Source organism: Pinus tabuliformis, chromosome 2_2, assembly GCF_031772625.1.
Source record: "Pinus tabuliformis cultivar Carrire ecotype Pingquan chromosome 2_2, CPIR1, whole genome shotgun sequence".
NCBI lineage: Eukaryota > Viridiplantae > Streptophyta > Pinopsida > Pinales > Pinaceae > Pinus > Pinus tabuliformis.
In genome coordinates this window covers 1,282,598,781-1,282,613,890 of record NC_142300.1, presented here as the reverse complement: position 1 = coordinate 1,282,613,890, position 15,110 = coordinate 1,282,598,781, and the positions used below count along the sequence as shown (strand labels likewise).

The following is a 15,110-nucleotide window of genomic DNA, read 5'->3' as shown; positions in this document are numbered from 1 at the left end:
GATAAGAAAACTACAATACTCAATTACCAAATGAAAAGGCATACATTTAGGTTCGGGAGGCCCAACTTCAAACATACAATCATGGCAGATGGGTGAGGGACCACATCGCTGGATTAGGTGGCGGAGAAATGGCACAACGAGCTAGTTGGTTGCTGCAAGGGGCTGTTGGCTGAGGACCATCTTGGAGAAAAATCTTCTCCTAGGGATGTCACCCACAAAATGGTGGGTAACAAGGCCATTTGATCAAAATTGGGCAACGTTGACTAATATCCCTAGAGAATCGAAGTACAGGCAAAGGTTAGACAAGAAAAGAGGAATCTAGATTCTAGATGGTTGATGGTAGAATAACTAATCATTGATGTACAATGGATGCCATATCTATCTTGATTTATGTAAAATATGCATGTTTTCATGTCTTCTACAACTAATTTGATATTTTGGATGTTTTTTTGAATATAAATGCAAAAAAATATAATATAATATATATATATATATATATATATATATATATATATATATATATATATATATCTATATATATATATATATATAGTAGACTCTTCCGTGACATTTTGCTTCCTAGATTTTTGGGAAATGACGCTTCTGCTGATGTGCTTCCAAAATACGTTCTCGCTTCGTGCAACATTGCTCATACCCCCATCAACTTCTATATACATTACATTTTACAATTTACATCAAAATATTTATTAAAATCCCGGCCAGTGGGAAATTTTGATAATTAAAATTATACACTTAGACTTAAACCAAATTTTGCAAGACTTTAGATATGATCTAGTATGACATTATATATTGACGGTATACTCTAGGACTCACCTAAGACATCACCATCGAGCCCCACTCTAGCTTTGGGGTATACTTGGGAGAAAAACTCCGCTAATTATTTAATGTTTAGGAAAAACATAAATAATTAATTAGGTTAAAAAAATTGAAAATTTCTTAATCTACACATCAAAAATCCTACTGCAATCACTGGTTTATCATCTGCTACTTGTTCTTTAGATTCACAAGTTATTTAATTACTTAAACAACGATGAAAAACACTATTGCATCCTACACATACATACAGATGATGGACTGAATTGAACTGAGACAATCACACAAGGGACACCGTTATTTTTGGACAATCCTCCCTGGAAAAACCCAATGCGGGAAAACTAGTGCAGCATATAGAGGGTTTGTATTATGAAGCAGATTTTTGAATACAACTAGGGTGCCAAAGCCGGCTCACCCAACAGAGAATAAACCTGGCAGAAGTACCTCTATCCAGAGACAGATATTTTGGCAATCCAGTAACTGGATGATCAAACCCCATAGATGACAACAACTGTTCCCAGCGTTGGGCAACGATCGCTGCTCCAAGCTTTGCGTTGGAACTGCGTCACCTCCTCTAGGAGCTGCATCACCCTCCCAGTGAACCTCCCTTGCTCAGAAGTTGATATGTTGAACTGCTGCTCTCTCTGCCCCAAGAAAACCCCAGCGCTACCTCTAAGGAACTGTGTCAGCCCCCTAGCTTCTGCATCACCCTCTCTGGAGCTGCGCTATCTCTCCTATTGCTGCTCTGCGTCTCTGCTATTCATTCTCAGCTTTGGATTGAAGTTCCTCTGCCGAACTGCCCCTCATTGCAACTCAGATCACTTTGCTCGACTTTCTCAGCAAACCACGCCCTAGATAAATTGAACTCTTTGATCTCTTGGTGTGTCTCCAACTGACCCTCAAGCCTCTTATATGTTTCTTGTTGATGAATCAACGGCTGTGATCTAATCTCTAATCAATGACTAAGATTAAACAGACTTGATCCTCGTCACTTAGAACCTTCTCACCCATATTTTTATTAATACACATTAAAATTTTATTTTCCTAAGTTTAGACTTAGGAATCCATTAAAAATATTAATTATTTTAATGACTCCTCATCCGAGTGGAATTTCTCCAAACAATTTCTGGGTTCTGGAGATCTCATGTGTTCTAGCCGCTCCACCAAATTTCGGAGCTAGAGCACATCCAATGCTACCCAAAATCAACAAAAAAACTCCCTAAAGTGAAACTCTTTGCTGAAAATTCTTAAGTTTACCTAGGTGTGTTACATGGATTTATAAACATACTAGAATCATTTTTACAATGATCGCCCATAGGGCTGCAGAATTTGGATTGACAACTTTGACCATATCGCTGAGAGATGATGATGATCTTTGGATGTGTGGCTACTCAAACATGATGGAATGTTTTGAAAAAAATATGCACTGCTATAGTGTAGTTGACACACAGTGGTGAATAGGACCAACCTATATGTCTTCATCAGCTGTAACAGATTTTGAAATTAGTGCAATGCCGAAGACTTCCTTTGACTGTTTAGAGGCGTGCTTCCTTGATCTTCCCATCTTTGATCTTCCGAGATCTGCCTTCCCGGTATTAGGTTGCGACTAAAGGAAACAACTTTGATACCAATTGTTGGAAACACTGAGGTGGTGGGGCGGGGGGGGGGGGTGAATCAATGTTTTAGGAATTATTAATCAATTTTTTTACCAGTTTTAACCATTAATGTATGTAATAATAAATGACTCACCTTCATTTGATGAGTAACCTAGATGAAAAAAAGCACTGACTGGATCATGGATGGAATCACTTTGAGGCTAGCTATTTGGTAAATCATCATAGGCTGTCGGATGACTGAACAAATGGGAGGAAAATTTTGTTATAGGGATTACCCACTTGGGTGGGTAACAGGACCCTCTGCTCATAAATAACATTTTCAAGTCTCCTCTTGAATATGGAGTTAACCTATATCCCATGGTTGTGACTCACTTAGAGTGTTCCATGTGAAAATTTCTAAATCTAACAAATCAGAAATCCTAATGTAGTAAATTGATTTGCATTACCTACTTGTGTTCTTCATTTTAACAAGTTATTTTCAGAATTATTCAGAAATTTTTAATGCAAATACACTGCAGCCTACACCAATATACAGATCAATTACTGAAAAGTAAATGAGACAACCACACAAAGGACACTCTTATTTTTGGACTAAACGTCCCCGAAAAACCCCAGTGTGGAAAAACCAGTGCAACAGATATGAGGGTTTTATTATTATGCAGATTTCTGAATACAACTAGGGTACCAAATCCGGGTCACCCAACAGAGAATAAAACCAATAGAAGTACCTATATCTGGAGACAAATATTTTGGTGGATCCAACAATTGGATGAACAAACCCCACAGGTCACTGCATTGTCCCTAGTGCTGCGCAGCGATGGCTTCTCCCAACTTTGCACTGGGACTGTGTCACCTCCTCTAGGAGTTGCGTCACCCTCCCAGTGAGCCTTCCCCTCTCAGAAATTGATCTGCTAAACTGATGCCCGATCTGCCTCACAAAAACCCCAACGCTAACTCTATGTGATTGCGTCAGCCCTCCAGCCTCTGTGTCACCCTCCTAGAGTTGCGTTGTCTCTCCCTGGTGCTGCACTGCCTCTCTGTTATGTATTCTCGACCTTGGATGAAAGTCCCGCTGCCGAACTGCCCCTCTCTGCACTAGAAGCTTACTTTGAAATTCTCAGCAAACCACGCCCCAAGATTTTGATCTAGTTCAAGTGCTGCTCTGTGTGTATGTGTTCTCCAACTGACCCCAAACCTTCCTTTATACTTTTCCTGTTGAGAAATCAACGACCATGATCTAATCTCTAATCAACGGCTAAGATTAAATTAGACTTGATCCTCGTCACTTAGAAACTTCTCACCCATATTTACATTAATTCACTTTAATTATTTTAATTTCCTAAGTTTTAAGTTAGGTGCCATTAAAAATAATTAATTATTTGAATAACACGCACTCTGGGTGGAATTTATCCAAACGATTTTGGGTCTTGGAGATCTCATGTGTTCTAGCCCCTCCACAAAATTTCGGAGCTAGAGCACATTCGATGCTAACAAAAAATCAACACTCTTAGCGAGGAATGTGCTCTAGTAATATTTCCCAGCAAAAGTATCACACCAATGCACGACATTGGTCCTCTGCACTGCTGATGCTTGACCTGTTGCCCCTCATCCACTGCGTTGTTGCGATCTGTACTGCTGCCCATGACACTGCCACTGTCACTGCTGCATCTGTATTGCAACTCCCTCTCAATATGTTGCATCATGCTGCTCATAGCACTGCCACTACTAACTGCTGCACTGCAACTCAGTTGTTGAGAAGTAAGCAACTGAAAAGCCACCCAAATGTTGACATGCTGGTCAGTCTGGATGCCCCTTGACGCTGCAACTACCTCTGCTGCTAATATGTGCTCACCCTTTGATGCTACTGCGCTGCTGTTGTATTTGCTCTGTGCCTTCCGCACTGCTGCAACACTCCACTGCGCTGCTTCAGACTTTGGTGCTCTAGCTCTACCACTGTTGCTCCATCATCCCTCGCACCAACTGACTCCTGTCATTCTGCTACTGTCATTAAGGGCTCCCGTAGCCGTATGTGATCCAAGAGTTTGGGCACCTCAAGAATCCTGCCCCTTTACTTCACTGTAGCTCCAACTACAGTTCTATATTGCCCCACCTCTTCTCTAGAGGTGCATGAGCACTCATGGTGCAATCATCATCATCCTCTTTGTCAGCTTGCACTGGAGCAACCTTTGAGTCAGACTTCTCTTCTTTGCCTTTCTTCTTCTGAGGGCACTGCGTGGCGAAATGACCCATTTCTCCACATTTGAAGCATCTGACTTTGGATATGTCCTTTTTCTTTCGATTTCTGTGCCAAAAATCTGTTGTACAACCTCCTTGAAAATCGTGCCAGCAAACTCAGATTTCTGCTCCTCGATTTCTGTGCAAATTGCTGTACGGCCTCCTTGAAAATCGTGCCCAAAAATCTGCCTTTCACTGTATGCTAACTTAGCTGTATGGACTTGCTGGAATGCTGCCTTGGAATGTGTGCCAAGCTGCTGCCTCCTTCTCCTCCCTGTCCAGAAATCTCCCTTGCTCTCTTGCTTTCCTTCTCTCAATCTGCGCATGAAAGAATGAATGACCTTTTCCTCCTTTTCCTCCTTTAATCTAACCCTAAGTGACTTTTGGGTGATCCCTAAATCCAATGGCTGAAATAGATTGAGATCTAGGGCTGAGATTAAATGCTCATTTAAATCTCACTTTCTATTTTTTAATTCACCCCACTTTAATAAAGACCCACTTAGTAATTTATTTGCAAAGTCACTTTTCCTTTCTCATTTTACATTGACTTTATTAAAGTCACTTTAAAATTAGACTTTAGTAACTTTATCACTTAAAGTCACTTTTAAATTAGATTTGACTTTATAAAAATTATAAAGTCACTTTAGGAGAAAAATTAAATTCTTTTGGACACTTTTCCCTAGGCCAAAGATCAAAGCTCTAGGGAACCACCTGTCCTCCGGTACCAAATTTCAACACTCCCTCTTACCGAGGAAGGTGTTCCTCACCACACCCATCTTGTCTCTGAAGTAGTCATGCTTGCCCCGTGGTAAGGCTTTGGTAAGAATATCTGCAACTTGCTCATTAGTGGGAATATACTCATGCTTCACAGCTCTCTTTTGGACATAGTCTCTGATGAAATGATATTTGATCTCGATATGCTTTGACTTGTCATGAAATACTGGATTCTCCGTGAGTTTAATGCAACTCTGATTATCACAGTAAATCACTGAAGGTCTCAACGACTGACCAAATAAGCCAAACAACATCTTGCAAAGCCAGATGGCCTCACAACTAGCTAGACTGACTGCCATATACTCTGCTTCCGCTGAACTCAATTCTACTGACTGCTGCTTCCGGCTGAACCATGACACTATTGCCGAACCCAACCCAAAACAACACCCTGAAGTGCTCTTCCTATCAGAAGCACAACCTGCCCAATCAGAATCAGTATAACCTGCCAATCTCACTCCATCCCCCTGCCTGTAGTCCAGACCATAATCCACTGTCCCCTGCAAGTACTGCAAAATGTGTTTTGCAGCCACCCAGTGAACCTTCCTAGGCTCACACATAAACTGACTCATCGTGTTGACTGCAAAACAAATATCTGGTCTACTGTTGACCAAATACATCAAGGAACCAATCAGCTGCCTGTACAATGTGGGATCCACCAACTCAGAATCCGAAGCATGAAGCTTCTTCCAGTTGGTAATCATCGGTGTCGACATGGGTTTACAATCCTCCATGTGGAATCTGCCAAGGATGTCCACAATATACTTCCCCTGCCCCAGGAAGAAATGCCCCTCCTCCTGCCACACCTCCAAACCCAAAAAATAATGCATCAAGCCGATGTCCTTCATCTCAAACTCCGCCGAAATATCTCTCTTGCAGTGCTCTATGAGTCTCTCTGCACCTGTAATGAACAAGTCATCCACATACAACACCAGAATGAGAGGCTCCTCACCAATCACAATAAAGTAAAGGTTCGGATCTGCCTCACTCTTTGTGAAACCCATCCCCTGCAAGTATGTATCTATCCTGGAGTACCAAGCTTTGGGAGCTTGCTTCAGGCCATAAAGGGCCTTCTTCAATCTGCACACATGGGACTCCTTCCCATGCACCTCAAAGCCCTGTGGCTGCTCAATGTACACCTCCTCCTATATGAAGCCATTGAGAAATGCAGTCTTCACATCCATCTAGTGGATCTTCCAACCCATCTCTGCTGCTATCGATATAATGGAGCGGATCGAAGTATATCGAGCCACGGGAGTGAAGGTCTCCTCATAATCAACTCCCTCTACCTGGGAGAACCCTCTAGCCACAAACCTCGCTTTGAAGTTCTCAATGCTGCCATCTACAGCATGCTTTACCTTGTAAAGCCATCTGGAAGTAACCACGGATTTGCCCTCAGGCCTCGGCACCACCTCCCAAACATCATTCTTCATGATAGAAGAATACTCCTCCTGCATGGCCTCTCTCCAGACCTGCTGGCTAGCTGCCTCCTCATAGCTAGAAGGCTCAAAATCAAGGATGCTGGTAGCCATTGCCATATAGCTACAAAACCTCTCAGGTGGTCTACTCTCTCTGACCGGCCTCTTAGGCTCAGCGACAGATGTGGCATCTCTTAAGGTGTCCTAAAGCCACTTGGGCTTTCTCTTCCCTAAGTGCACTTCTCCCATAGGAGAATGAAACTCCTCCTCCCCATCATCATCAGGAGCCTGAACTCCTGACTGTCTGTCTGCTATCCTTCTGCCTGCACCTGAACTTGTAGAAGCTGAGGTACCGTGTGAACTCTCCATCAGTGGAATCCCTAGTGAACTGCTTTGCATGCTGCCCGGAGCACCACCCCTCTGGCTCGGCGAGCCACTGCTCACTGACGGACCTGACATCCTCATAGATGTACCTCCAGATCCTCCTGATCCCTGCCCACTAGATCCCTGTGACTAACTCAACTGCTGTTGAGGGTTTGGCTGATCCAGATACTCTAACTCCTGTGACCTCCTAAAGGCCCTGTCCTCCTCGAACTTCACATCCCGCCTGACAATAACTTTCCTCTGTGCAGGAATGTAAATCCGAAAGGCCTTTGAGGTCTCACTGTAGCCCACAAAGATACCCCTCTCTGCGGTGGGCTCTATTTTGGTCCTCTTCTCCTTGGGTATGTAGGAGTATGTAATGCATCCAAAGATATGAAGATGACCAATATCAGTCTTCTTCCTAGAAAAAGCCTCCTCTGGAGTCATGTGCCCCAAGGCACGATGCAGACTCCTGTTCTGCAAATAAACAACTGTGTTGCAGGCCTCTGCCCACAAGAACAATGGCAACCCCTGATCATGTAACATGGCTTTGGCAGCCCCTATGATGGATCTGTTCTTCCTCTCCTCAACCCCGTTTCGCTGGGGGTTGTAAGGAACAGTGAACTCCCTCCTAATGCCTGCCTCTGCACAATAGTCAACAAACTCTCCAAGGGTGTACTCTCCCCCATTGTCCGACCTCAAGGACTTGATCTTTCGACCTGTCTGTGTCTCCACAAGAGCTCTAAACTCCTGAAACCGCTTGAAGACTTCATTCTTGGTCTTCAAGAAATAAATCTAGGTCCTCCTGGAGTGATCATCAATGAATAAAACATAGTACTCATATCCACTCAAGGAAACATGAGACACCGACCGCTCACATTGGAATGAATCAAATCAAGTATCCAAGTCGCTCTGCTGTCACTGCTGGGAAAAGGGGATTTGGCAAACTTGCCCATCGCACAACCTCTGCAAGTATCAAAGTGATCAGTATTGAAATCTGGCACACCTGTAGTGATCTCCCGCAAGGTCTTCAAGGCTCCATGATACATATGCCCCATCCTGCGTTGCCAAATCTCACACAGCTCAGAACTGCTAGATCTGTTGTCGGTACTACTGCTCAATGCCAAAAGTGGCTGGAATGCAAACTTGTACACCTTTGCATGGCGTACACCTATCACTCTAGCTGAATCAGCTGGAGTGCCCCTGGGATACATCAACACCTGTCCTCCCCTGAACAGTACCTCATATCCTTTGTCCTCCAAAGCTGAGATGGATATGAGTTTCTTCCTCATCCCTGGCACATAAAGAACATCTGACACCTTCAAGGGAGGTTCGGAATCCCTCTGAAATGTCAGTGTCCCCACACCGACTGCTCTAACAACTCTGTCATCACCGAGTACTACCTCTATATCAATGCCACTCTCTGAAAGCTCTGAGAAGTACTCACGGACTCTTGTCATGTGACATGAAACCCCACTGTCCACATACTAGATACCCGAAGATGCTCCGCTAATCGAGGGAAAAGCATGTTTCCTCTGAACCTGTGTGGCAGGTGATCCTGCACTAGAGGACTCATATGCAGTGAACCCAAACTCCCGGTCAAAACGAACTGCAAAGTCCTCAACCTCTGCTGAAGCTGCCACGCTCTGGTTCTTCCCCTTCTTCTTCTTCTCCGGACACACAACTGCATAGTGTCCCATCTTTTGACAATTCCAACACTTCACCTTGGAATAGTCCTGCTATGTGTTATCCTGTTTACCTTTGCCCTTGCCTTAGCCCCCACCATTGCTTGTGGAAGCCTACTTCTTCCCTTTGCCTTTCTTGCCTCCTACCAACAGTGCTACATCCTCATCCTGCTCAACTGGCTTGGCTGCCCCAAGCTGACCTTTCCTGATCTCTGTCTGAATGCAATCATCCCAAAACCTCTCCCATGTGGGAAGGGTTTCACGTGCACAAACCCCATCAGCAAAGTTCATCCATGAACGGGGGAGGCCATTCACTGCAATCCCCACCAACTCAGTGGGTGGAATGACCTCTACAACTGCTGCCAACTCATCTCTCACATTAGTAATCTTGGTGAGATATCCAATTGCACTATTGTTACCCATCTTAATAGTCTTCAACTTCTCCTTCGGAACCATTTTCCGGTTCTCATTGGTACTCTGGTAGAGATTGGACAATGCTGTCCACATCTCATGGGCATTTCTCTTTCCTCTCACATGAGGAATGCAATGGTCTTTGACTCCGTCTAGAATTAGTCTCTTACCCTTGTTGTTCTTTTTATTATACTCAGCCAACTGAGTAGCATCAGTAGGCACAACAATAGGGTTCTGTGTGGTATGCACCATGATGTCTCAGACTTCTGCGTCCTCAAAGATACTTTGCATTCTCTCCTTCCAAACGCTGTAATTGCTATGCCCATCCAACCTATCCTCCACCTTCAATCCCAATGAATCATCTGACTTTGGATATGTCCTTCTTTCGTTTCCGCTGTCCTTGCTGTCCCGCTGATGCGAGAGCCGCATCCTCCTCTTCCTCCTTCTTGATTCTGATCCCTTTGCTACTGCTTCCCGCCTTGGTCCATTGTCTGATCTCTTCCTGTCGAAGAGCTGCCCACATCTCCTCCCAACTGGGAAGAGAAGCCCTGCCCAAGATGCTTTGGACAAAGGTTTCCCAGTCTTCAGTGACTGCATTCAGTGCAATCCTGACCATAAATTCAGCATCTAGTGTAGCCCCTACAAAAGTTAGCTAGTCACGGATCCTTTGCAACCTGAGAAGGAAGGGATTGATTTCTTCTCCCTTCTGCATCTGAAACTATCTCAACTGACTCTCAAGCAACATCTTCTGCTGAACAAAAGTTCCCTCGTACAATGTGGTCAAGGCCTCCCACATTTCCCTTGTTGTGTCCTTCTCAGCAATATGTGGGATCACATGATCCTTGACCCCGTCCAAGATCATGCACTTTGCTTTTGCCTGAGCCTCCTTGTACTTTTTGAGAGGATAAACATCAACCAGAACAACAACCGTCCTTAAGGCATAATCCTTGATGTGATTTTTATCCAAAACTGCCAGGATCCTGGCCTTCCAGATGACGAAGTTGGATGCTCCATCCAACCTATCTTGATCCCTCAGTCCGTTAACGACCATCTCTGCTCAAATGAATGTTGAACTGGTTCTCCCTCCTCTTTCGTTGCTAACCCAACAAAACTCAGATTTGGATTTCTTTGGCACTAGAAATCCTCTAAGGAACAAGCTTCCTCTGAATTTCGATTTCCTTCACGGAAGTCCTTCTGCCAACCACTGTTGAACCACCTCTCTGATCTCTCTTTGCTGCTACTCAGCACTAGATCTAGATTTCTTAGCAAGAAATCTTCTGAGGAACTGATTCCCTCTACTTTGCTTTTGCCCCATTAGGTACTGTTCTGCACCAACAAAATCAACACCCCACCAGCAACTCCAGATAAAATCTACGCTGCACCCCCAGCCATAGCAACTGGAAAACCAAGACTCAATAGTCTCTGCACTGGCCCAGTAACCATTGCGCTGCCCTCTGCAGCAACAACGTCACCCAATTAGGCTGACGCAGGCTCTGCATGAGCCTCCTGTGTCACTCCTCCTTTGCTCTCTTGGCCTGAAACTACGCAGTCTCTCGGTGGTGCTGTCTTCATGCACAAATTTTTCCTCTCCTTTCGCTGATGGCTTCAGTCCTCCTTGATCTGCAATCGCTCTGATACCATGTGAAAATTTCTGAATATAACAAATCAGAAATCCTACTGCAGTAAACTGATTTGCATTATCTACTTGTGTTCTTCATTTTAACAAGTTATTTTCAGAATTATTCATAAAATATTAATGCAAATACACTACAGCCTACACCAATATACAGATCAAGTACTGAAAAATAAATGAGACAACCACACAAAGGACACACTTATTTTTGGACTAAACGTCCCTAGAAAAACCCAGTGTGGGAAAACTAGTGCAACAGATATGAGGGTTTTATTATTATGTAGATTTTTGAATACAACTAGGGTGCCAAATCTGGGTCACCCAATAGAGAATAAAACTGATAGAAGTACCTCTATCTGGAGACAGAATCCAGATATTTTGGTGGATCCAACAACTGGATGAACAAACCCCACAGGTGACTGCGCTATCCCCAGTGCTGTGCAGCGATGGTTGCTCCAAGCTCTGCGCTGGTATTGCGGCAGCTCCTTTCCCGACTCAGAAATCAATTTGTTGAACTGATGCCCGATCTGCCTCACAGAAATCCCAGCGTTGCCTTTATGTGACTACATTAGCCCTCTAGCCTCTGCGTCACCCTCCTGGTGCTACGCTGTCTCTCCCTACTGCTGCACTGCCTCTATGTATTCTCGGCTTGAGACGAAAGTCCTGCTGCTGAACTGCCCCTCTCTGCACTAGAAGCTTACTCTGAAATTCTCAGCAAACCACGCTCTAGAATTTCGATCTAGCTCAAGTGCTGCTCTCTGTGTGTGTTTTCCAACTGACCCCAAGGCTTCCTTTATACTTTTCTTGTTGAGAAATCAATGGCCGTGATCAAATCTCTAATCAACGACTAAGATTAAATGAGATTTGATACTCGTCACTTAGAAGCTTTTCACCCATATTTACATTAATTCACTTCAATTATTTTAATTTCCTAAGTTTTAACTTAGGCACCATTAAGAATAATTAATTGTTTGAATAACATGCACTCCGGGTGGAATTTTTCAAACGATTTATGGGTCTTGGAGATCTCATGTGTTCTAGCCCCTCCACAAAATTTTGGAGCTAGAGCACATCCGATGCTACCCAAAAATCAACATTCCACAACCAAATAACCATCCTGGATGTCCATATTATCTTGCTTGCAAAAAGGGCTTTTACGGCCATAAACATTAAAGATAACCAAGACTAAGAGTCTATGAGTCCCAGACTCAAGTGAGCCATTCCATCTTTACCCATAATCATGAAAAGCACATCATAAGAACCCATTAAAATTCAATAGGTAGGCATATGAATAATACACAGCCAACACAACCAAAATCACCAATTAATTCCATGAAAGTGTAGCACATAGACCAAGATGTCAATTCAGCAGGAAGACATTACAAGTGCATAATCATGAACATCCTTTTTCATTATATAAAAATGAATTACATTTGAAGTCTTAAACAAAAGAAACTTAACTGATCAAGATCAATAGCTGCCTGAAACCGTTTAATAGTGAACCACTTTCCACCCAACCATAGGCTCAATTGATTACTCTATTCTTTGCAGCTGGCCACTCCGACCTAGACCATGAAGCCATGAGATGAAATTTTTAACTCAATAATTAATGGTGGAGTCATGAAGGCACTCTCATTCATCAATTCAAAGTCAGCAAGTTCCCCTTAAATCCCAAAGAGCCAAGAGTGTGCATGTCTGTGGGTGTCTTTTTTCAGCTGTCTTGCACAGCACAAAGGAAGTACCTTCACTGCCCACCAGTCCCTCGGTGACCTTCCCCTATCTTAGTGCTCAATGACCTATCTAACAAGCATCTGGAACAACGCTCAATAGCTTGGGATTGGGAGACTTGCCATTAAATTTCTCAGGCCAGGATCGGATCTATCTGATCCCTCACTACATTGCCATTTTGTTGAGACTAGAAAGCCTCCTCTGCTCTCAAACTGTGGTTGATCAAATGATCAATGATTGGTTGTCCCCCAATCCTCATGGGTTTCTTCTCTATTTGATGTTGTGTCAGGTCTGCCAATTCATGGTTAGTTCAGAAGCTTCTAGTCAGGTCCCAGAAATTTCTCAATGTACTTTGCCCATACCTTGGATGGAACAGTTGGGTACAGATCCCACCTAACCTCATAATTATGGGAGTTGTGGCTCTACTACCAACTCCTTCCCCATTAGTTATTTCTAGGGTAAACTTGACAAATTTGAATATTCAAAATATTTGGCTGAACCAAAGAGTTTAATGACAGGGAATATATCCATGGTTAGGTTTGCTACCATGTCCCCCCTTTATGGCTTTCCTCTATCATGGCTTCTCATGGTCTCTATCATGCCTTGACCTCTTCATCAGTTAGTTGGCAATTTACATTCAAAATATAATCAAAATTGTTCTAGGTCTTTTAACTGGTTCACATTTACATGCCCACACAGGCCGTTAACCTGATTGATTACAATGTCAGTGAGGGATTAAAGGATGGGGTGTTACATGAATCTTTTTGTTGTCCTGTTATGGTGTTTTCTACGAAGGTGTTTTTCCTGCCGAATTTCTTGGATGTAGTTTTGGCATTATTTTTTCTGGAGAGGTTGTTTCCTCATGAATTTCTGGGAGGGCTTATATATTAAAAAATCCTTTTTAAGGGGAAATATTTGTGGAATATTGGAAGAGTGACTGGTATTGAGCTTCAAATTTCTGTGTGATTTCAACAACCTCTGTCATGTTTTTCAGGTATGAAACTACTGGAGATTGATTAAGAGGAAACTTTATGCCTTGCAAAAATTGATGAACACATGTCTCTGATTTCCAATTTAGAGAAATGAGAATAAATTGTTACCCTTATGGTTGAACTTTTGCACTTTCCTAGTATTGATTTTTAATGTCTTGAGAATTGGGATAGTTGCTTTCATGCCCAATGAGAAACTGTGACTGCACACTGGCATTATTAATCTAGTCCTTCTAAAAAAATCGAATGATTTTATTCAGATTCACCGTCTCCAAGGATTTATTGTATTAGAAAACAATCATGATCTACAATCAACCTACCTCGATTGCTGTTCTCTAGCATTGTATCTACAATTTTATTTCAATGCAATTTTTTACGTGGATATCTAGAAAGTGATTAGATTCCTTTTTTTGGGGAAGGGGTTTAAGTCGGCAATGTCTTTTGTGTTTTAGTGAATTTTTGCTGGAGTCAAGCATGTGATGTATGGGAATATCTAAGGCTTTTAAATAATGTTGCTAGGTTTATTTTAATCACTTGTTTTATTGACATGCCATTTCATTTTTTGTTTTGTTTGTTTTGTTGATGCAGGCTTTTACTCGAGCATTTGCAGAGTGTAATGCAAATTCGACAATGAAGCTCTCATGCCTCTCTTCAATTGAAGACATGCTTTTTCATGTAAATTACATATTCTATGAAACCTGTAGTGGATACCTTCATATGGATCTATTTTTATGGTTGAGTTTCTAAGTATTGCTCTTATCATTGGATATCAAACTAATAATTGCCAAAATTGATAAGGGATGTGCTTTTATCCCATTTATTCTATTGGAATTTGTTTGGCAAAATCATTTTTGTTTTCAACTGATGTTGTTTACTACCAATCTCATTATACTTGAGAGTGTCATATTATAAGTTCTCTTCATGCATGTTCATAATTCGCTTTGCATCTAATTTTTATAATCAAGGAGGGAATACACTATATTTTTGTATACAGGATGTACAAGATAGTGTTCTTCTAGTATTTCAAAGGGAATGGGTCAATTTTCTTCCGAAGCTGTTATGGGAGTTGAGGCATGACAACCCCAATACATCCAAGGTGTGGGTTATAGCATCCTAGCATTTTTTGATAATCAGTTTTGGTTAAAATAACTATATTCTTTTTGAATTGTCAATGCCAATAATTATTTTTGGGAGAGAGTTTAGTGATTCATATTGTCTTAAAGAGTGATGGATTCAAGTCATGATTGTTAATTCCACACTTTTGCTTAACCAGGTTGGTTGATGGTATCAGTTGCTACCAATTCTAGTACCATTATGTATACCAAGGAATAAAATTGTTTGATGTCATCTCAAATGTAAGAAAGTAGATTCCACTTGTGGCTTATCAAAGTGCTTGGAGTTTTAGATTTTAAATTTTTCTTGGGGGT

At 42.3% G+C, this 15,110-nt stretch overlaps 1 protein-coding gene across 8 annotated transcripts in view; it reads left to right on the top strand.

The window, feature by feature from the left end:
- Positions 1–15,110, top strand: part of LOC149198157 (uncharacterized) — a 488,351-nt gene that overhangs the window by 287,849 nt on the left and 185,392 nt on the right. For 6 of the 8 annotated variants that reach the window (XM_089406138.1, XM_089406137.1, XM_089406134.1 and 3 more), the window contains 2 exons: positions 14,272–14,358; positions 14,678–14,779. In XM_089406138.1, coding sequence (XP_089262264.1) covers positions 14,272–14,358; positions 14,678–14,779 — 189 coding nt within the window. The remainder of the gene's footprint in view (positions 1–14,271; positions 14,359–14,677; positions 14,780–15,110) is intronic. The other 2 variants (XM_089406139.1, XM_089406136.1) reach the window with 1 other exon arrangement.